General features: G+C 42.1%; 1 protein-coding gene across 3 annotated transcripts in view; it reads right to left on the reverse strand.

The window, feature by feature from the left end:
- Nucleotides 1-7,646: 7,646 nt before the first annotated feature.
- The window catches only part of MTDH (metadherin), a 119,595-nt gene continuing 103,207 nt past the window's right edge, over nucleotides 7,647-24,034 (reverse strand). For 2 of the 3 annotated variants that reach the window (XM_033933161.1, XM_033933159.1), the window contains 3 exons: nucleotides 22,077-22,236; nucleotides 12,752-12,801; nucleotides 7,647-9,511 (listed from right to left, as the gene is read on the reverse strand). In XM_033933161.1, the coding sequence (XP_033789052.1) occupies nucleotides 9,413-9,511; nucleotides 12,752-12,801; nucleotides 22,077-22,236 (309 nt within the window). In that variant the 3' untranslated portion in view covers nucleotides 7,647-9,412. The remainder of the gene's footprint in view (nucleotides 9,512-12,751; nucleotides 12,802-22,076; nucleotides 22,237-24,034) is intronic. The other variant, XM_033933160.1, reaches the window with a different exon arrangement.

Below are 24,034 nucleotides of genomic sequence, written 5' to 3' on the forward strand. Positions count from 1 at the left end.
TTATTTTTTTGGGGAAAAAGGTCACCTTGATTTATATTTGAGTATATATGGTAAACTAGTCTTTAAGCCCGTTACATTAACGGGTGCTAGAATAGATGTGTGTGTGTGTGTGTGTGTCTTTCTTTCTCTCTCCTTGGCCGCTGTCTGTCTTTCTCTTTCCTCGGCTGTCCACCATCACTCCTTGCCTGCTCCCCCTGTCCAGCAGTAGCCCTTCTCCCTTCCTTTTACCTCCCCCGTGTCTAGCAGAACCCCTTCCCTGCTCCCCCTGTCTAGCAGTAGCCCTTCCCTGCTTCCCCTGTCCAGCAGCAGCCCTTCTCCCTTCCTTTAACCCCCCCTGTTCAGCAGCACCCCTTCCCTGCTCCCCCTGTCCAGTAGTACCCCTTCTCCTTTCCCTGCTCTCCCTGTCCAGCATCCGCTAGCCCGGGCAGCCCCCAGCACACCACTCCCCCAAAGCAGCCCCCTTTCCCCCTCCACTTCTTACCAGCATGGGACACCTCACAGTTGTTTCTGAGACAAACCGCCGCTCAATCCACTGCATGTGCCCCAAACTGCCCCACGCACCGCAAGTGGAATGTGATCATGGAAGCACACATCACAGCGGCAGAGATCACGGCCTCCTAAGTGCGCATGCGCACTTAGGGTTTTATTAGGATGGACAGCATGAAATGCTGAGGTAAATTAAATGCTTATTAAAGCAATTGGTCCAGAAACCAAGAGGGCAAGCCAAGATCCAATCCTTAATGGAATGCACAACTAAATACAAGAGGTAATGATATCGGGTCTGTTGGGAAACAGTGATCATAACATGATCAAAGCTGAGATAACAGTAGAAGTGAAAAGACTTAAGGAGATTTACTATGGCAGCACAGCTTTCAAAAAGGCAGCTATGAAAAAATGAGAAAAATGGCTAAAAGAAAAACCCTAAAAAGAGCATATGACAGCCAGCATGGTTAAATAGTAACATGAAAGATTAGGTTCTTATCTTTGCTAATCTTCATTCTTGTAACATAGATGATGGCAGATAAAGACCCGAATGGTCCATCTAGTCTGCCCAACCTGATTCAATCTAAAAATTTGTTGGGGTTTTTTTCTCTTCTTCTCCTTAGCTATTTCTGGGCAAGGATTTAAAGCTCTGCGCGGTACTGTTCTTAGGTTCCAACTAGTGCTGCCCGATTCGAATCGATTCAATTTTTTTTTTTAATAAATCTTTATTGATATTTCAAACTTTATAATGTATACAATTTAAACATTAGAAAAAACTATCTGAAAATACATTATCATCAAAATTATTACATTCATCAAATTTTAATCCCCTTATCCTAATTATAATTAGTAATCATATATTATACTATGAATATTATTAAAACAAATAATCCACCCCCCACCCCCCTGGATGTGCAAAGGAATCTACTATAATTATAACGTAACAAAGTTAGTTAATGGACCCCATATCCCATTAAAGGATTTACTAATCCCTAAATGTTCTGACATAATCTTTTCATATTTATATGTTGCACATACAGTTGCCCACCAAAAACTAAAATTAATCCTATCATGATGTTTCCAATTAGATGTGATCATTTGAACTCCTATTCCTGTTAAAATCATAAAAAGGCGACTATTATTTTTATCCAAAGTGGATTTAACATGAAGAATAGTTCCAAATATTATTGCTTCATATGTCAAAGGGATATCAGCTTGAAGAATATTATTGATTTGCCCCCAGATCGACTTCCAAAAAGCAAGTATCAATGGACAAAAAAACAGAAGATGATCCAAAGTCCCTATATCAATTTGACAATGCCAACATCTATTAGATTTAGAACTATCTACTTTGTTTAACCAAACTGGGGTCCAAAAAATCTTATGTAATAAAAATAACCATGTTTGTCTCATAGATGCTGACATTGTACATTTTAATCTCCAAGACCAAATTCGTGGCCAACGAGAAATAGAAATATACTGTTTTATCTCGATACTCCAAATGTCTCCAAGACTATTTTTTGGTTTTTTATTGAAAAATCCAGAAATCAATTTATACCACTGAGCAGCCTGATGTCCTATTAAATCTGTTTGGTAGCAAAGGATTTGCAAGCTAAAATAATTTTTTTAATTTTTCCATTCAGGGAACCCAGTCTGAATAGCCTGCTTCAACTGTAAGCACCTATATTGTTGAGTCTTTAAAATACCAAATGAATGCTGCAGTTGTGGAAACTCAAGCAGATTACCATTAGAAATAAGATCATCTAATGTCCTAATATTTGCCTGCATCCAATTCTTCCAAGCGATCCCAGCACCGCCTATTTGAATCTTGGAGTTTAACCATAAGGACTGTAAAGTAGAATTAATTATTGGAACCTCTGTAAATTTATCAATAAATTTAATTGTTTTCCAAGTATCCAATAAAATTATACTGTCCTTAGCATATTTATGTAATCTGATACTTAGTACATGTGGAAGTCTCATAGGGGACACCAATTTCCTTTCCAAATATAACCAATCTGGTTGATGATCTAAAAGCTCAGGGAGGATCCAATACATACCTTGACGCAATATATAGGCTTGATGATACCTATAAAAGTTTGGAAAATTTACCCCACCCTCCACAATTGGTTTTTGCAACGATACTAAAGCAATTCTTGTTTTTTTCCCAAGCCAAACAAATTTTGTCAAAATATTATTTAATTTTTTGTAAAAGGACTCTTGAAAATAAACTGGTAACATACTCATTTGGTAACAAACCACAGGCAAAATCATCATCTTTACTGTTTGAATTCTCCCCCACCAGGATAAATGCAAAGGATTCCATTGCTCACACAATTCTGAAACCTTTAGCAATAAGGATTTTTCATTTACCTTCATTGTTTCTTCCAACATACTTTTTATCCAAATTCCTAAATATTTTATTCCATCTTTCTTCCAACTAAACTGAAACGAATCAAATAATCCTTTTACATAATGTACATTTAGTGGAAGAATTTCTGATTTATTCCAATTTATTTTATAACCCGAGAATTTTCCAAATCTATCTATCAAATCCAGTAAATGTGGATTAGTTGATTCAGGATTTCTCAAATGAATCAATATATCATCTGCATATGCAGAAATTTTATATTCCCAACCTGCATAAGGAATACCCTCTATCTCCTTTGATTGTTGAATAGCTAAAAGTAGAGGTTCCAAAACAATATCAAATAACAAAGGAGATAATGGACAACCCTGTCTAACTTCCCTTTCTAAACCAAACCTTTTTGAAAACGTATTATTTATATATAATCTATCAGATGGGGAGCTATACAGGGATTGAATCATTTGAATAAATCGAGAATCAATACCAAACCAATCCATTGCCCGATACATAAAAGTCCATTCTACCCGATCAAATGCCTTTTCTGCATCTAAAGAAACAGAGAAAGCCGGATCCTTCATATCCTTTGTTAAATGTAAAATATGAAAAGCTAATCTGGTATTATTTGAAGAATGTCTTTGATGCATACCAATAATATAAGGGAGAGCCTTATTCAAACGCAAAGCCAATATCTTAGCTAACAATTTCGCATCAACATTAATCAAAGAAATAGGCCTATAGTTTGAAACCAACATAGAATCTTTGTTTGGCTTTGGCAAAACTATTGTTAAAGTATTCTGCCATAGTACCTGAAATACAACCTTTTAGTTGAAACTGATATAATTTGAAAAGATGGGGTAACAAGAAAGTTTGAAAAGAATTAAAAAACTCTACCGCATATCCATCACTTCCTGGAGCGGACTTTAAAGCATTCTGAATTTCTTTTTGTGTTATAGGTGCTTCAAGATTTTTTTTTTCATATGATCAGGAACTTTAGGCCCATCAATCAACTTTAAAAATTCAAAACCATCTTTCTCTTTAGTTGAATAATGCGCAGAAGAATACAAGCTTTCATAAAATATCAAAAATTGTTGTAAGATATTTTTAATTTGCGATTGAATTATTCCGTTATCATCTGAAATAGCCATTATATTAACTTTCCTTTTTTTTCCTTTTAAATAATTAGCTAGTATTCTTCCCGCCTTATTTGAGCTTCCATAATACAAAGCCTTATAGGATACCAACTCTTTTCTAGCCAATTGTATCTAAATTTTTCTTTTAACAGTCTGAAAAATATTTTCTTCCCAATTTTCCTTTAAGTTCCAATTATCTAATATTTTGTTCTAAAAATAAAAAAATCTTTATTTAGTTGTTTCCTAATATATGATGAATACGAAATTATGTAACCTCTCATGGTAGCTTTAAAGGCATCCCATAATGTTTCCTGAGAAATTTCTTCTGATTCATTAAACTGAAAAAAGTCAAAATACAACTTTTTCACTCCGCAGAGAATAAAAAACTGAGGAACCGCGAGCTGACATCGGGCAGGAAGGCACTCATGCGTGCAGATAGTCATGAAGCTTCTTAAGAAGTTTAAAGTGACAATACACTTTTAGCATTGTCTGTACCGGGCTGCATGGATGACATCACTCGCATGTGAGAATATGCTGCCTGCTTGTCCAAGGATAAGCTTCCTTTCCTGCTATTTATGTGATATATCCAGTTGAACTCAAATCATTCACCTCCCAACCATGCACTCCACCAGTTAGGCAATTGTGGGAATGATGAAGGAAAACAGCACAGTGGTGTCTGTAGACAGTAATATTTAGGGGGACAACAGAGGGATAAACCAAAGTGACATTTTGGCACATCACATCCCACTCCCACACCTACCTTTAAGTTAGCTATATTATAGACACAAGAAGAAAAAAATCCTCACGGCCTTCTATGCATAATACCACCCTGTCATTATAATTAATAGCTTTATTAACAAATTATATTTTGTGGGAGTGAGATTTTTATTCTGTACAGACTCCAAACCTGCACTTTTGTAACACATACTCCATATTCCAAGAGTATGTGTATGCAGAGACAAAAACAAATTTTGTTTGCAAAAGTTTCCCGGATTGTGCATTTATTCTTGCTTTTCCCGACACATGCATTGTAAATGTACACCTTGTATCCATGCTAAAATTTTTGTATGCACATCTAGAAGTACAAGTGATTAGTACCTAAAATATTTGGTGTGCCTACACATCAAATGTCCACTCCTATAGGAGTTATTCCTGCTATTCCCTTTACAATTTCTCATACAAGAAATTTTCAGATTGTGGTACCCACCTCAGGAACAGCATGTGCCCTTTCCACTGCCACTGTACATACTAAAAAAAAAAAAAAAAAATCCCAAACCTGCAAGACACCCAGAACTACCATAGCAAACCTACCAACACCATAACCTCCTATGAAAAAGGCAGCAATATAAAAATTACACCATGCCAGAGAGCACAATACACCTACTACAGGGTACATTAGAATAAGCTGGACTGTATACACTAACTGAATCCATCTCTTGTCACATATGCAAAGCACCTAATACAGAACAGAGAACCACAGAAATATGAGCAAAAAGACAACTGAAATAAACATATTCCAAAGAAAGCCAGACTCTTATAAACAGTGCAATACTGGGATGAAAAATAGAATACTGTATTCCCTTCTATACTCTGCAATACACAAAAAAGAAAAAATGCACATTTCTCACAGCTGACATACTAATCCCCAAGAATGTGAAATACTATTTTTTTTGTTGTTGTTTTCTACTTTGTCTTGGCATTTTATTTTTCTAATCCTGTTGGCTCCTCGTTTCCATTTTGTCAGTTTTCAATTAAAATTATTTTGCCAAGTCTTTTCTTTACATTTGTATGACACTTTTCTTCCCTCATTTTTCTTAAATTCTCTTTTCTGCTTCTTCGTTTGTTAGGCTTTATCCCTCATTTTCCTTCTCAGTCCTCAGTCTCCCTTTTTTTTCCTCCACATTTCACCTACCTACTAGTTTCAATCTCCCACTTTTACCCCCATCTCAGCCCCTCCCCTTGTGCTTTCAAGTTTATCTAATTTTTTCACCATACCTATCTCCTTCCCTGCATCTCAACCGCTCCCAACACCTAGGCCCTTTTATTCTCTTATCCTCATGCTAGCTTCCCCATTCTTTCTACCCTTTCAGTCTAGCCTCTTTATACTGTTTCTCAACCTCCGGATCTTTTACATCATGGGGTTGATATTTCAAGGGGTTTAACTGAGCAGGAGAGGCTCCTGCTCCTGATGAGATTCAGATATTTAGCAGCATCTAACCAGAAAGTACTGCTAAGTATCAGCTTTGATTATTCCCCAACTGATTAAGTTAGAGTTGGTCGATGGCAGAGTCTGGCCAAAATTCAGACCAGTATCTGGTTAACTTCCAGGCAATTGCAGATACCTGGTTATTCAATGCCAGAACCTGCACAAGTCCCAGACTTCAGTATCTAGGGTTTGGTTCAGTCTATGGCCTGAGTGGCTCACAGGCTGCTTACCGCCATGGAATGGATATTGGGTCCTATGTCTCTACCCTTCCCTCCAGACGTTCTCTTCTTACCTTCCTTCCCAATATAGGTTCTTCTTCCTTCTGTCCTCTATCTCACCCTGCCACTACAGGCTCTTCCTGCCTATCCTCATTCTCACTCTCCTACTACAGGATATATTCTTCTCACTGATCCAGCATCAGCCCCCCTTCTCCCAAACCTAGCATCTGCTACTGTCAACCCTATTTCTTAGCTTCAATCTTCTTTCTTCTCCCTCCACAAAGAATTTCCATCCCTTCCTTCATGCATCATTTCCCTCTCCAGAATCTACCACTCACTCCTCACCCAACATAGTCCAATATCTTCTTCCTCACCTCCTCACCCATATAAGTTCAGTATTTCTCCTCTCACCTCTTAATCTTCCTTTCAGCATTCATCTCTTCCTTTCTCCTTTCTCATTCTTCAGGGGTTCATGCACCTTCCTTAAAACCTCCTTCCTTGTCACCGCTCCTTTGCAGTGCTAGGCAGCATCAACAGCAGTGAAGACCACGTGTCGTTGGAATCTCTGCATGTCCTGACCCTTAAATACACATTTCCTAACTTGAAGGCTGATACACACAGCCTCCAATAGCACATGGCTGTGAAGTGCTGGCAGAATTTAGTACCATTTCTCTTGCTGATGTTGAAGTATAAAGGAGTTGTACCGAGGAAAAAAGTTTAAAGAGAGGTGTTGAACTGAGTGGTAGGAAGACAGACAAGATGCTGCAGCAGGGAATGAGACACCTTGTTCTACTCCTTTTCCATCAAACTACACCCCTTGTTGAAACTGGTGTGGTAAGCCATTTTTTGAGGTGGCACTTGCCACTCTGTAGCGATACCTATGCTTGAGTAGTAGTAAATATTTGGGAATAAGTGAGAGATAATATATGGTAGATGGCCTAGGTCCAGGCCAAGATGTAGTTGTTGGCACTGGTATGGGAGTACTGAGCGACTATTTCCTGCATGTCCAATTGTTTTCTATCCATGATGACTATAACGGTCTATAAAAGTTGATTATGCTTCCAAACTTAATCACATGACCTTACTTGCCTAGTAAAAAACCCAAACCTTGTGGTTGTAAGCACAAAAATAACCAACCCTTTTTTCCTTAGACCTTAAAAATGAAATAGCAATGGCAAATCCTTGCTACTTACCTTCATGGGGGGGGGGGGGGGGGGTGGAACAAAACCTAACACAAAATATTATCCATTTACTTGATTTATTTTAACAAATCAACTTAGAAATGTTATTGAATTAAACAACTTCTGAACATGTAAACATACTTGCCATGTTCCTGAAACAGGTGTGCAACACTTGCACAAAAATTAGTATTCATTAGGAAAGCTGTCCATTAATAAGGCTGGTCTTCAATACAACTAATCGCTTCTCTTTAGCTTTTCTACCTTTGCAAGTCAACTTTACCCAACCACTGTCAAGTAACATAAGAAAAATATTGGATGGTTGATCAGTACAGTACCATTGGTTACAGCTGTTAAACAGTTTCTTTCTTCCCCCCCACCCAAACACACACAAACAGTGAAGCCAGTCACATCAAATAAACCATGGCTTTTTTGTATACACAATTCACCAAAAAGTGATGTTAAATTCATGGTCCATTTTAAAAGCACATACATTTGGTAAAGGCTATTTACAATGTACATGGCATGGCATGCACTACTTATAGATACAAATTTACCTGCCAGTTTGATACAATATAATAATTACACAGTGCCATAAAATGGTGCCCAAACACCATTCTAATCTGATTAATACAGTTTCAAGGTGAAAATGTTCTTTTACTACAAGTGCAATACCTGCAGGATTTTATTTTTCATTTATAAAACGCAAAACTACAGAGATACATACTACAGGTTAAGGCAGTACAAAAAATAGTCCTGATAACTAGTAATTTTGACAATGTCAATTAAAGCTCTCTGAAAACATCTGTCCCCCACCCCCCTCCCCACACACTTTCCCTTTACACCACCAAATGCTCCAGGTTTAGAGCAGTAAGTCTATAAATAAACACTTTTAGATTTTATATTTATTAACCCAACTGTAGCAATCAAGGGAAATTGCATCATCAACTGGTAATAAACTTCACTGTTAAAAATGGTTAGATGGAAAGGGAAATTATGGCTATTACACTTTTTTTTTCTAATTACAAGTGAAAAAATCCAATCTGAACCCAGGAGAAAATAAGGATCAGAGAAAATCCTTCAAAATTCCCAGAACATTTTAGTACATGGTCAGTCACAGAATATAATTTTAAAAATTATTAATTGATATCTTGAAAAATTCAAGTTTATAAGACAGTCAAACCTAATGACCCACACACACCTCTCAACACTCATTCACTGCTCGTTAATCAAAAGCTTGTTTACTTCTATGGAACCATGGAGACCTTACTGTTCTAAGGTTTCTTTTTATTGAACTGTATTTGCATTTGTATTGTCCTTACCAAGCAGCATACTGTTAACCAGCTTGAGTAAGATATGGCAGATTTAATCAAAGCACTTTCATATAAGCATAAAACAGATGCAAATAGACATTTTGCAATTTATGCACCATTCAGCAAAGAGATGCAAGAAATACTAATTCACAGAAACCCCTTTTACCTGAATCCACTGCCTGTCCTCCACCCCCAAATGCAGACCATACAGGACACACTTTGTAAACAGGGAACTACTGTGTTATAAAGCCAAGCTTTCTTTTCCTTTTTTTTTGTATTTTAATTACATCAAAAAACTTTCTTCCTATTATGTTCAAAAAAATCCACAGCCTCTTCAAAGTGTCTTCCGGCACTGTAGTATGCTCTGCAGATTTCAATTTCACAAAACTTCCTTCCCATGGTTTCTTGTCCACAGCAGTTACATTTTAAAAATCATTGAACTTTTATATAAAATTCTGTACATGTTCACAAATTATTGCATAAACAGCATAATCTTCAAGATAGCATTTGAACACCTTATGTCCAGCTTAGGGCAAAGAAAAATTCACGTTTCTCTTCTAGCTTTTTTCTTCTTCTTAACTTGTTTAGGAGATTCCCAGCTCTCTTCAGACTTAACTGTAAACATGGTAAAGAAAACAAAATTATGCACAAACTACAAACATAAAAAAAGGGAAAGATATTGTTACATGTGGTCTGTTAATACCCCATCCCAAAGAAACCTTTATTTTACTAGACATGTAACCCTTTTTTGTTAAAGATTTTCCAACAACCAATCTGTCAATCTCCCAAATGCACATGTTTCGGCCAATATGGCCTGCCTCAGGAGCCTTGTTACTAATATACTATCTCTGTGTGGTGTAGCCAATAACTAATAGGAAGTCTCTTCAAAATTCAAAAGGTGCTTGTAAAGAAACTTTCTACACACGAAAAAACACTGTGTAGTCCTCTCTGCACACAACAAGTTTGCAAGTTTGTGTGTGCAGAGGATTACAAGGTATTTTGTTATTGGCTACACCACACAGAGCCTTTCCTCTTATGAAGAAAGTTCCATCATCTTTGCTCTTCTTTGAACCTTTTCTAATTCTGCTATATCTTTTTTGAGATACAACCAGAACTGTACACAATACTCAAAGTGAGGTCATATGATGAAGTAATACACAGGCATTATATTGTCTAAGTGGTTTATATTCAGGTACTCATTATTTATCACTATCTGTCCTGGTGGGCTCACAATCTATCTAACGTACCTGGGGCAATGAGGATTGAGTGACTTGCTCACAAGGGTCACAAGGAGCAGTGTGGGGCTCAATTGAACCCACAACCTCAGGGTGCTGCGACTGTAGCTCTACCCACTAAGCCACTCCTTGGTCTTATTTCCTAGAATCCTGTTTGCCTTTTGGCTGCTGTCAGACATTGGGTAGAATATTTCAGCATATTGTTTACAATAATATTTAATCTTTTTCTTGGGTGCTAACTCCCAAAGTGGAACCTAACATCAGGTAACTATAAATTAGACTATTCTTCCAAATGTGCATTACTTTGCATTTGCCCATATTAATTCTTATCTGCCATTTGGATGCCCAATATTCGAATTTCCTAGGGTCTTCCTACAATTTTTTTTACAGTCCACATGTATTTTAACAACTGAATAGTTTAGTGCCATCTGCAAATTTAAGCACCTCACTTATTTATTCAATTTTCTATACCCTTCTCCCAAGGGAGCTCAGAACGATTTACATTAATTTATTCAGGTACTCAAGCATTTTTCCCTGTCTGTCCCGGTAGGCTCACAATCTATCTAATGTACCTGAGGCAATGTGGAGATTAAGTGACTTGCCCAGGGTCATAAGGAGAAGATGGGTTTGAACCCACAACACTTCAGTTTGCTGAAGCTGTAGCTTTAACCACTGTGCCACAATCTCTCCCATTTTAGACTGGTAAGCATAACTACAGTGCCGTGCAAAATGGTGGAAACGATTATAAAAACCAAAATTGTGGAACACATAGACAAACACAATTTAATGAGACAGAGTCAGCATGGGTTCAGCTAAGGGAGATCTTGCCTCACCAATTGGTTTGACTTCTTTGAAGGTGTGAATAAACATGTGGGTAAAGGTGAGCTGGTTGATATAGAGGCTCCTGGGAAAATTAAAGAGCTATGGGATGGGTGGCAAAGTTCAGTTGTGGATTAGGAATTGGTTATCTGATAGAAAACAGAGGGTAGGGGTAAAAGGTAATTTTTCTCAAAGGAGGAGAGTAAACAGTAGAGTGTCGTAGGGATCTGTACTGGGAACGGTGCTATTTAACTTATTTATAAATGATATGTAAATTGGAACGAGTGAGGTGATTAATTTGCAAATGACACTAAACTGTTCAAACTTGTCAAAATGCATGCAGATTGTGAAAAATTGCAGGCAAACCTTAGGAAATTGGAAGATTGGGCGTCCAAGTGGCAGATGAAATTTAATGCAGACAAGTGCAAAGTGATGCACATTGGGAAGAATAACGCAAACCAGAGTTACTGGATGTTAGGATCCAGCTTGGGGGTTAGTGCCCAAGAAAAAGATCTGGGTGTCATTGTAGAAACCTTCCGCCCAATGTGTGGCGGCGGCCAAAAAAACAAACAGGATGCTAAGAATTATTAAAAAAGGGATGGTAAACAAGACTAAGAATGGTATGGCTCTGTATTGCTCAATGGTGCGACCTCACCTGGAGTATTGCATTCAATTCTGGTCTCATCTCAAAAAAGATATAGCGGCACTAGAGGTCACCTGGAGTATTGCATTCAATTCTGGTCTCCTTATCTCAAAAAAGATATAGCGGCACTAGAGAAGGTTCAAAGAAGAGCGACCAAGATGATAAAGGGGGAACTCCTTTTGTATGAGGAAACACTAAAAAGGTTAGGGCTCTTCAGCTTGGAAAAGAGATGGCTGAGGGGTGATATGATTTAAGTCTACAAAATCCTGAGTGGAGTAGAATGGATACAAGTGATCGATTTTTCACTCCGTCAAAAATTACAAAAACTAGGGGACACTCAAAGTTACAGGGAAATACTCTTAAAACCAATAGGAGGTAATATTTTTTCACCTAGAGAGTAGTTAAGCTCTGGAACGTATTGCCAGAGGTTGTGATAACAGTGTATAGTGTAGCTGGTTTTAAGAAAGGTTTGGACAATTTCCTGTTATTGAGAAAGACATGGGGGAAGCTACTATTTGCCCTGGATCGGTAGCATGGAATGTTGCCACTTCTTGGGTTTTAGCCAGGTACTAGGGACCTGGATTGGCCACCGTGAGAACGGGCTACTGGGCTTGATGGACCATTGGTCTGACCCAGTAAGGCTATTCTTATGTTCAATTTCCAGAACATTTATAAATATGTTAAATAGCACAGGTATCATTACAGGTCCCTGTAATGATACCTGTGGCATTCCACTATTCACCTCCTTCGAGAAAAATATTTATTTAAACCTGTTTTCTGTCCAATAAAAAATTCCTAAATCACAAGATTACATTGCTTCCTATCCCATAATTCTAATTTTCTCAGGACTGTCAAGAGGAACTGAAAATCCTACAGTACATCAACTGGCTTATCTTTATCCACACCTTCAAAGACAAATATAATAGCAACCTTACTAGATCAGACCAATGGTCCACCTAGCACAGTAAACTGTCTTCACAGTGGCTAATCCAGGTCACTAGTACCCTGCAAAAACCCAAATAGTAACAATGAAAGATTAGGTCCTTACCTTTGCTAATCTTCTCTTTTGTAAATCCACACTTTATTCTGGGACCAGTGGGTTATTTCCATCTACCCACCAGGAAGCTCAAACTTCAGAGGCTTATACCCCCCTCTTACCTCATCACTGTCCATGAGAACATCAGTTAGTCTCAAAGCAGCCAGGACATCTGTAGAAGATAAGAACAAAAGAAAGGGGAATGGGGATACTCCCTGACAAATAAGCCAATTCTGCTCATATCAACAAATGCAACAATAAAAAAACGAGAGAACAGGTCATAAAACATTAGAAACCTGAATGACAAAGCAGTGCTACAAGGAAACACAGCCTTGCACTGTAAGAAGGGGGTGCCTGAACTAGGGACCCCCCCCAAAACTGAGTGCTAAACCCATTCTAATAGCACTCTTATAAAGGTTGTCCAGAAAACAGAAATCCAGTACATGTAAAGGCAGATAACTGGCCAATCAGCAAGGTATAGGGAGGGTTCACAGAATAAAGTGTAGATTTACAAAAAAGAAAATTAGCAAAGGTAAGAATCTAATCTTTCATTCTTGTACAATCCCACTTTATTCCAGGACCAGTGGGATATAACAGAGCATTCCTAAAAATTCAGGGTGGGACTGATGAGCCAGATGCCAAAACAGAGGCACCAAAAGCAGCATCTTGCATGGCTGCCACATCGATCCTGTAAAACTTAGTGAACGTAAGCAAGGAGGACTAGGTAATGGCACTGCAAATCTCATCTAGATAAACAGCCAACGACTCTGCCCAAGAGGACGAGGCACCACTGGTAAGAATGAGCCCATACTGCGAGGGTGGGCTCCTTTCCAGCTGCCACATATGCCGCAGAAATGGCCATACGAGTCCATCAGGAAATGGTGGCCTTAGAGTCTGGTCTACCCTTGCGGGCAGGACCCACCAAAACAAACAGGTGGTTGGAGAGGCAAAACTTGTTGGTAACCTCCAGGTACCACAACAAGATCCTGCGCATGTCCAAGGACCACAACACCCAGTCCTGCTCCCTCAAACCAGAGGAAGCAAAAGCAGGAAGTCAGACTTCCTGATTCACATGGAAAGTGGAAACCACTTTGGGAAGAAACGAAGGAACAGTATGCATCACACTGACATCTGTAATATGCAGAAAAGGATCCCAGCAAGAAAGAGACTGAAGCTCTGAAACCCTATGGGCTGAGGTAAAAGCCGCCAGAAAGACCGTCTTAATTGTGAGATCCATAAGGGATGCCTGTTCTAGAGATTCATATGGCGGACGAGTCAAGAGAATGGAGAACTAAGTTAAGATTCCAAGTCGGTCAGAGAAGGCGCAATGGAGGCTGAAGCCGCAGAGTGCCCTGCAGAAAACAAGCCATGTCTGGATGAGCTGCCAATGAGCCCCTCAGAGAAGGAGGCCCATACATGAAAGACCGGCAATCTGCACCGAGAGAAGCTACCACTAGGCCCTTCTTCAGGCCAACCTACAGGAACTCCAGGAACTGAGCGGCCGACGGAACAGACGGGTCCCTCTGTCCAGGCTGCACCAGGCCTGATATCTCCAGATAGGCAGCCACTGTTGATTTCCTTTTGCTGTGTAGCAACATGGCAATCACAACCGAAGAATAGCTCTGGCTAGTCAAGGCTGTGTGCTCAACAGTCAAGCTGTAAGACCAAAGTGGTCCTGATCCTAATCCACAATTGGGCCCTGCATAAGTAGGCGAGAATGACAAGATAGCCAGAGCCCCCGATCCTGCTGGAGCCGAACCAAGACGGCATATCACGAACACCTTGGCTAATTGGGTGGGACCAGGATCACCAGACCTCTGTGGGCTGCTCAACAGACGCCCTATCATAGGCCATGGAGGGAAGACATATAGGAGACCTTCCCGTGGCCAGGGCTGAACCAGAGCATCCAGGCCTTCGCTGCCAGCCTCAGATAGCGACTGAAGAACCGATCTGCTTTCTTGTTGGCCAGTCGCCATGATATTGAACGTGGAATGCCCCCACTGATTTATTATGCAATCGAATGCTCTTTGAGACACAGACCAGTCTCCGGGATCCAGATTCTGACGACTGAAAAAATCTGCTTGAACGTTGTCCTCTCCTGCCACATGTGCTGCTGACAGTGCCACAAGGTGTCTCTCTGCCCACCAGAAAAGAACCTGAGCCTCCATGCTCAGATAGGAACGCTATGTGCCGCCTGATGATCGACATAAGCCACCACCGTGGCATTGTCCAAGACGCAGATGGGTCAATAACGGAGATGACTCTCAAAGTGGAGAAGAGCCAGTTGAATTGCCTGAAGCTCCAAGTGACTGATGGACCACTTGCACTCTGAGGGAACTCGCTGGCCTTGAACAGGGATGGTCATACACAGCGCTCCCCAGCCTTTGAGACTTGCATCAGTAGACAGAATCACCCAATCCGAAATCTGGAGTGGAAGGCCCCTGGATAGCGAGAGTGGACACAACCACCATGCCAAACTGTTTGCCATGGTCATCCAGGGCAGGGGTGCATGTAATGGGTCCCGCTGGGGGTTCCAGGGTCAAAGCAGAGCATCCTGCAGCAGATGCAGACAGGCTCAGCCCAAGGAATCACATTGATCGTTGCCACCATGGTCCCCAGAACCTGGAGGTACTGCCATGCCGTTGGGACAGGAGTGGCCAGAAGGTCCCCGATAACCTATCAAAGCTTCTCCTGATGGGAGATGGGAAGGAACACTTTGTTCTGCCCCATGTGAAATCGAACTCCCAGGTATTTCAGATCCTGTGTCGGCTCGAGGTGACTTCCTGAAGTTGATCACCCAGCCCAGGTGCTGCAGCAACTGCACCACCTGATGAACAGCCTGACGCCTCTCAGACTGCGAGGGAGTTCTGATCAACCAGTCATCCAGATACTGGTGAACCAGGACACCCAGGTTGTGAAGATGGGCCACCACCATCGCTTTGGTGAAAGTCCTGGGTACCGTTGCCAACCCAAAGGGCAATGTTGCAAACTGGAAATATTGCCCCAAGACGTGAAACCTCAGATACATCCAGTATTCTAGAAAAACGGGAATGTGGAGATACACTTCCATCACATCCAGAGAGAATAGAAACTTGCCCGGTGCCACAGAGAGAATAGAAACTCCCCCGGTACCACCAATGCCATCACTGAGCATTCCATCTCCATGTGGAAGCAAGGCACTTTCAGCGCCGCACTGACAGCCTTGAGGTCCAGAATTGGTCTTCAATCGTCGGAGAGAGCCATTCTTTGGAATAGGAGGTCTGCATGGGAATAGGGATCCCCCAGGTCTACGGGACAGATGCTGGTTTTCCGGGGTTCCCACAGAAATGCTGGCCTACCTTTGTTCCAATGTTCCCGCTAAGCTTCTTCGATCCCTCAGCGCACCAGTTGCTGATTGCTATTCACATGGGAGAGCTCTGCACATCCACCAATCAGGGAGACAGAGCTGGAGCTTTATGGCCAATCATGAGCACTTCATTGTAGCTCTCACAATAGTGAGCATTGGCGTGAGACCTCCCCTCAAGAATCTCATTGGCTCAAGCCTGCCACCACTCATTGTGGGAGAGACTGGGCAGTATAACTGTGCAGCTCCAGAGCCAGACTACCCAGAGCCAGACACAGCGGGATCCTCCCTCAAAATCATGGGCTCTGAACTGATTCAGATCCTGGAGATCAGCCAGATCTGCCACATATACGGCTGCCACGGTGTCCCCCTGTGAAATAAGAGGCACGGAAAGCAACCACGAGCACTACTAGCTTACATGCCAGCTCCCCGACAGGAAGCAAGAGAAAAGACCATGGTCCACAGGAGCAGTGGTCCCTGTGAACGGCACAGAGGTTGGCGGAAGAGAGACAGGCAAACATTTTAGCCAAATATGCCTGATAAAGCATATTAACAAAATCCGGGGGGGGGGGGGGGAACCCATCCTCTATGGTGGGAGCCAATCGCTGCGCACCAGTTTTGGACTGTTTGGAGGGTTTACGAGGTTTATATCCCAGGACGTACTTGCATTTTGCCTTAACATCATCTGTGCACTCCCCAGAGCCCCCCTCATGCCATTTTTGCAGGAATCTTGGCAGAAAGCACCAGAAGACCCTCTTTGGAGGTCAAAGGCATCGAATCTGGGTAAACCTCACACTAGAGAGCTGCACGGGAACGGGGACGACGGGAATCCCGCGGGACCCGCAGGCTCCCCCTTCGGGTCGCGGGGATCCCGTAGGGACGCCCCCTAGGGTCGCGGGGTTCCTGCGGGGCTGGATGTACTCAGTCGCGCGGCTCTTCTTCTCCCTACCTGCTCTGCTTGCAGCACAGAGCCGAACGGAAGTCTTCCCGACGTCAGCGCTGACGTTGGAGGGGAGGGAGGGCTTAAACAAAGCCCTCCCTCCCTCCGACGTCAGCGCTGACGTCGGGAAGACTTCCGTTCGGCTCTGTGCTGCAGGCAGGGCAGGTAAGGAGAAGGAGAGTAGCCTCGCGGCTCGAGTGGCTACCAAGGGAGGAGGCGGTCCGCCCCGGGTGCAGCACAGCCGGCCAGGTCCCCTTACTTTTGTGGCGCTTCCCCGACCGACCGACAATAGCCCCGGTCCAACAAACCTCCCTGCCCTGTAGCCGCAAATCTAAATTACCTTCTTACAGCAACTGTAAGAAGGTAATTTAGATTCGTGGTTAAGGGCAGGGAGGTTTGTCAGACCGGGGCTGTTGTCGGTCGGTCGGGGAAGCACCACAAAAGTAAGGGGACCTGGCCGGCTGTGCTGCACCTGGGGCAGGAGAGAAGGAGGGGGGAGAAGGACACTGAAAGCACTTGTGGAAGACAGAGGGGGGAGAAGGACGCTGACAGGACATGGGGAAGACGGGGAGGGGGGTGGAGAAGGATGCTGAAAGGCCATGGGGAAGACAGAGAGGGGAAGGACACTGAAAGGACATGGGGAAGCAGAGGGGGGAGAAGGACATTGAAAGCACATGTGGAAGACAGAGGGGGGAGAAGGACGCTGACAGGACATGGAGAAGATGGGGGGGGAGAAGGACGCTGAAAGGAAATGGGGAAGAGAGAGTGGGGAGAAGACGCTGGCAGGGAAGAAGACAGATGCCAGACTATGGGGGAAGCGGAGGGAAGAAGATGGGTGCCAGACCAATTTGGAAGGGGGGAGAAAGGGAGAGGCAAAGTAACAGAGCAAATGGAAGATGCAGAAGGAAGAGAGACAGTGGATGGAAGGAATTGAATGAGAACATGAGGAAAGCAGAAACCAGGCAACAAAGGTAGGAAAAGAATTCTATTTCTTTTTTTTTTGCTTCAGGATAAAGTAGTATATTAGTTGTGTTGATAAAAATTTATAAACATTAGAGGCTCTGGTAGAAACCCGTTTACAAAGTATGTATTCTTCCCAATTAATATTTCCAAATTAATAAAGTCTTTTTGCTTATTTGTAAATGGGTTTCTACCAGAGCCTTTAATTCAGTAGCATAATTAAATGAAATAACTATTTCTGAAGTTTATAGGGACGGGCGGGGACGGAGGGGATTCCTCACGGGGACGGGTGGGGACGGAGAGGATTCCTCGCGGGGACGGGTGGGATTCCTCGCGGGGACGGGTGGGATTCCACACGGGGACGGGTGGGATTCCACACGGGGACGGGTGGGATTCCACACGGGGACGGGTGGGATTCCACACGGGGACGGGTGGGATTTCTGTCCCCGTGCAACTCTCTACCTCACACCCCTTGCAGGCCGTAGCACACATGGAACACAGCTGCGCATCCGACAGCCATTCACAGCTAATGAGGCATGAATCCATCACATCCTGCCCTGGGGAGGTCATCTATATGGTTTTCTTTCAAAAACGAAGATGGCAAGTATAAAAAATAACTTTAAAATCAAAACGGAAAAACCCAAGATATCTATCATAGGTGCCGATTTTGACTAAAAATAGCCTGGGAAAACCACAGAGAACCCTCAAAAATGACAATTTTAGGATTTTAGGGGTGGGGAGCGGTAGGGCATGCAAGAAAACCACTTTTAAAACCCTTTTAAGACCCCCAAAATTGCTAATTCAGTCTGTCAGCCTGTACTCACAGAACCATGTGCTGACTGGAAAACTCTGCAGATAGAGCTGAAACAGCTCACAGAGAGATTCTGTCTCAAAGAGCTGGAAAGCTGGACTTCTTCTGACTGCCCCACCAGCCGGACCTCCATGGCCAGGCACCTCTGCCATCTTCAGACACATCATGCAGATAGCTATGGAGGAATGCAGTCTGGCTCCAATCTTGGGCGCACCTCGATGGAACCATGCAGCCTGCACTCTACCCACTAGCGGAGAAACCTCAAGTAAGCAAGCTAATCTAATCTTTGATTTTTTATACCGATTCATTCCAACAGGAGGGCTCGATTCAGTCAACAAAATATTACTAAAATTATACAAGAGATTAGAACAGAAACTATATCTTTTAGGCCCGATTTTTATCTTTTATGATTGATCATTAGTAAATTTCTGAAATAAATATGTCTTCAGTACTTTACGAAAAGTGGATAGATGAGAGAGAACTTTAATTATAGAAGGAAGGTCATAAGAACATAAGAAGTTGCCTTCGCTGGGTCAGACCAGAGGACCATCGCGCCCAGCAGTCTGCACCCGCGGCGGCCCATCAGGTCCATGACCTGTTAAGTGGTCCCTGACTTTCCTATAACCTATCTCTACTTTCTATCTGTACCCCTCAATCCCCTTATCCTGCAGTAATTTATCTAAACATTCCTTGAACCTCAGTAGCGTGCTCTGCCCTATCACAGCCTCTGGGAGCGCATTCCATGTGTCCACCACCCTCTGAGTAAAGAAGAACTTCCTAGCATTTGTTCTAAACCTGTCCCCTTTCAATTTCTCCGAATGCCCCCTTGTACTTGTGGTTCCCCATAGTTTGAAGAATCTGTCCCTGTCTACCTTCTCTATGCCTTTCAGGATTTTGAAGGTTTCTAACATGTCTCCTCTAAGTCTCCGCTTTTCCAGGGAGAATAGCCCCAGCTTTTTCAACCTGTCAGCGTAAGAAAAGTTTTCCATACCTCTTATCAATTTAGTTGCTCTTCTCTGGACTCCCTCAAGCATTGCCATGTCCTTTTTGAGGTACGGTGACCAGTACTGGACACAGTACTCCAGATGCGGGCGCACCATTGCACGATACAGCGGCATGATGACTTCCTTCATCCTGGTCGTGATGCCCTTTTTGATAATACCCAGCATTCTGTTTGCTTTCTTTGAGGCTGTCGCACATTGTGCCGATGCTTTCATTGTGGTATCCACCAACACTCCTAGGTCTCTTTTAAGGTTACTTACCCCTAGCAATGATCCCCCCATCTTGTAATTGAACATTGGGTTCTTTTTCCCTACATGCATGACCTTGCATTTCTTTATATTAAATCTCATTTGCCACTTTTTTGCCCACTCTTCCAGTTTCATTAGGTCCCTTTGCAGGTCTTTGTAGTCTTTTATGAATAAAAAAAAAAGAAAATGATCGACAAAAATTGGCCATAGTTTTTATTCCTTTAACAGTGGGAAAGCCAAGTTTACACTTCCCCCTCCCCATTCGCGGTTTTCACACTCACAATTTCACATAATCGTGATTTATTTGGGGGGAGGGGGAAAAAAACAACCCATCTTTTTGCCTTCTCCCCAGCATCCCGGCCTTACCTGGTGGTCTAGCGGGCTTTCGAGGCAAGAGCAATCTTCCTACGCTCCTGCCCCGTGTAGATCGCCAATAGGAAATGGCTGCTGTGACTCATGGCAGTCATTTCCTATTGGCGATCTGCACGGGGCAGGAGCGTAGGAAGATCGCTCTTGCCTCAAAAGCCTGCTAAACCACCAGGTAAGGCCGGGATGCCGGGGGAAGGCGGGAGGGAGACGGGGGTGGGTCAGAGCCGGATATTCGCGGTATTTCCCTATTCGCGGTCCGGCTCTGCCCCTATCCCCTGTGAATAACGAGGGAGATGTGTATATTTCTGAGAGCTCCTAGAATTAGCGATTACTTGTGAATTAAATGAGACAGGAACCAAACGAGAAAAAATACCATATAGGATTTTGAAAATTACAGTTACAAATTTAAATTGGATTCTCCAGTAAACAGGAAGCTAGTGAAGGGATCTCAATAAAGGTGTGACATGATCATATTTATGTTTACCGTATATCAGTTTAGCTGCCATATTCTGGATAAGCTGTAGCCTCCTCAAATTACATTTACTTAAACAAGCATAAAGTGAGTTGCCATAGTCCAACAGAGATAAAATAATGGCCTGAACCAAAACTGCAAAATGTTGATGAAAAAAAAAGACGACGTACTTTTCTAAGCATCTTTAAACTGAAAAAGCATTTTTTAGTAACATGATTAATTTGATTAGATAATGAGAGTGAAGAATCTAGAACAAAACCCAGAATATTTTCATTGAGTCACTAGAAGCTAACAAAACTGAGCAAAACAACTGCTAAATTTTTGGCCCAAACCATAATAATTTTGTCTTGGTAGTATTTAATTTCATGCACACTGAAAATGCCCAATCTTGGATTCTTAAGATTCAGGAATTAATGTCTGATTTAAAACTATTCAGAGAAGGTTCGACTTCCAACAAAATAAAAATATCATCTGCATAATTATAAATCGATTTGATTGGAAATAGTTTCAAAGATTGCAAAGTAGTCCCTATCTGAAGTGCAGGCTGTCCAGAGGGTCAGACAAGCATGGAACCCCCCAGAAGCAGACTTTTCCAAAGGTCTGCGATCTCCCACGGTCAGAGCTGACCTTGTATGGAACCTCTGCAGCAAGAGGTCGAAAACCACAAATGCAAAGACTGAAATTACATGAAATAAAACACGAGCAGAAAAGATAAGCTCTTATAGCCTGGCTTGTAGGAAAAAAAACTGATGCTTAAAGGCATAGTGATAAAAGGGGGGAGGGGTTTAAGTCTCTGATGTTTGAGGCTTCCTACAAAGTCCTGGCAGGTAGAAGGAAATAACCCATTGGTCCCGGAATAAAGTGGGGTTGTACAAGAAATTATAAAATACAATCATCTTGTGCAAATTAAAACAGATCTACTACTACGTTTTCTACTACCATTACTACTACTACTCCTCTCATTATCTGCGAGAAAAAAAAATTAACAGTACTGGGCTGTATAATGAATATAAATATTAATTTTTAACTGACCCTCACGGAACCCCTGAAACCTGTCCACAGCCCTAGGTTACGAACCCCTGGTCTAGATTCTAGTCCTAAGTAGGAAAAGAGGAGTATTTACTTATGTAAAGCTACTGTTAGGCAAAAGGTCAATGCTTTAAAAATGTTTAATTTGAATTAGGCTCTAACTTAACTATGCAACATGGTACATGTAAATTCAAAGTTTTATTTACTCAGAGATGAATCAAATGAAGTCCATCAAAATGATAGCATAACGGACAAAAATTTTAAATGGCTTACTCTGTGAAGAAGGAGGCACACTATTTTGCTTATTAGAATGTGAAACATCTGTCTCTTGTAGCATCTGTGGCACTTGTGAAGAGATCTGCTCTGGAATACTCAACAATACTTTTACAGATGGCTCAGTAAAGACAGCAAGGGTAGGTTCTTCCTCTTCAGGCTGTAACACAATAGAGACAAATTTTCAGACAATCACACACAGCATCAGGAGAAAAAGACCACTTGCTCTCAGTTCCCTGCTGGCAATGTAAAAGGCAAAACATTTTTTTTATTTGACGCAGCCAATGGAAGATTAGGTTCTTACCTTTGGTAATCTTCTTTCTGTTAATCCATTACGGAGTCAGTATGATAAGTGTTCAATCTGTACCCGCGAACCAGGTCTTGTAGAAAGCCACACACATAGTTTCTGCTCCTCCTACTTAGCAGAGAAACATAGAGCTACCTACAGTTGAGTCCAAAAGCAACCAAACATTATTGGAACAAAGAATACACAAAAGGGGGTATGGGGAACTTCCCAGCAAACACATCATTATTCTGTTCTGCTCTACAACATAAAAGAACAATTAATAAATAGGAAATATGAAAAACAGGCATGACCTTGGCAGGAATAGGAACCAATCTGTGAAATTTGGAGTGAAAACGAAGCTCCTAAGGTCAAAAAATATCCTTTAGAAAGTTTTAAAGAAAATCCAAGATGGCTGCTGCGAGTGCCGATTTTACCCTAAAACGGCTTGGGAAAATCACAGGCAACCCAGGAAAACGGCAATTTTGCGGTTTTACAGGTATATTGGGGGGGGGGAGGGTAGGGCACACAGGGAAACCACCCGAAGACCCCCCCAAATTGCCAAACCAGCGTGCACAGTTCTCTCAGGGCATGTGCTGCAATAAAAATCAATGGCAAGGGCATGTACTGTAATAGAAATCAATGGCAAGCAACCTAAACACTGAGCATAAAAGATCAATACCTCAGGAGCTGAGAAAACTGGATTTCAGTTCTTCTGACCACCTCACTATCCCCGTCACCTCAGTCAGTGACTACCAGGACCTCTCAAGGCAAACAGGGAAGAAATGTGGTCCGGTCCTGATCCCGGGTGCGCATGGAACCGCACAGCCTGAGCTCTACTCCTTACACCTTAGTGGACGAACCCGGGGTGAGATAGCTCCCGATCCTGGAGACCCGATCTGACTTGCAGGATGTCCGGTGGGTTTACTGCAGTGGCAGGGAACCCAGCAGATGCAGACAATTTTAGATAAAAGAGTCTGCGATCTCACGTCAAAGGATGTCCCCACAGAGTGAATTTGCAGCACTAGGGCAATAACCACACCAAATATTAAATTAATTAACTAGAATTTAATAAGCACGAGCAGAAAAGATAAGCCCCTACAGCTAGGCTATAGGAAACGAAACTGGAATTCCAGGGGTAAGTTAACAGGAGATGACCACAGGAGGAAGGGCTAGAATTTGGTTTTAAGTTCTCTACAGTTTAAGGCTGTAAGAGATTAACAACCCTACTGTGTAGACTCCAGAGGAATTGTACAAGAACTATGCTTTATCCTTAGACAAGCAGGCAGCATATTCTCACGTGTGACTCCCTAGCTTTAGTAAAGGGATGGAGGGAGAGTTGGGTTCCAAGAATTCAGAAAAATTCAAGTTGCCTTGCAAAAACCTAGACCTAATGTCTGAAATGAGAGAGCAGAGGCAAGGGAAGGAACATAATAGAAAAAATGAATAGAGAAACTCCATGCTCTACTAGAGCTAAAAGGAGAATTCTGAGAAAACCTATATGTATCGAGGCTGAGAAAATAATAAACATCCTCCTAGAGGTAGGTGTATCTAAATATAGGTGATGGAGACACCAAAAAGATTCATGAATCAAATAAGGAGGACTACTGGCAAATGCACCCAGTCATGTCCCAGAGTAGATACGAATGAGAAGCAACGAAAGCATGATTCTTGT

The sequence above is a fragment of the Geotrypetes seraphini genome, chromosome 2 (assembly GCF_902459505.1).
Source record: "Geotrypetes seraphini chromosome 2, aGeoSer1.1, whole genome shotgun sequence".
Lineage (NCBI taxonomy): Eukaryota > Metazoa > Chordata > Amphibia > Gymnophiona > Dermophiidae > Geotrypetes > Geotrypetes seraphini.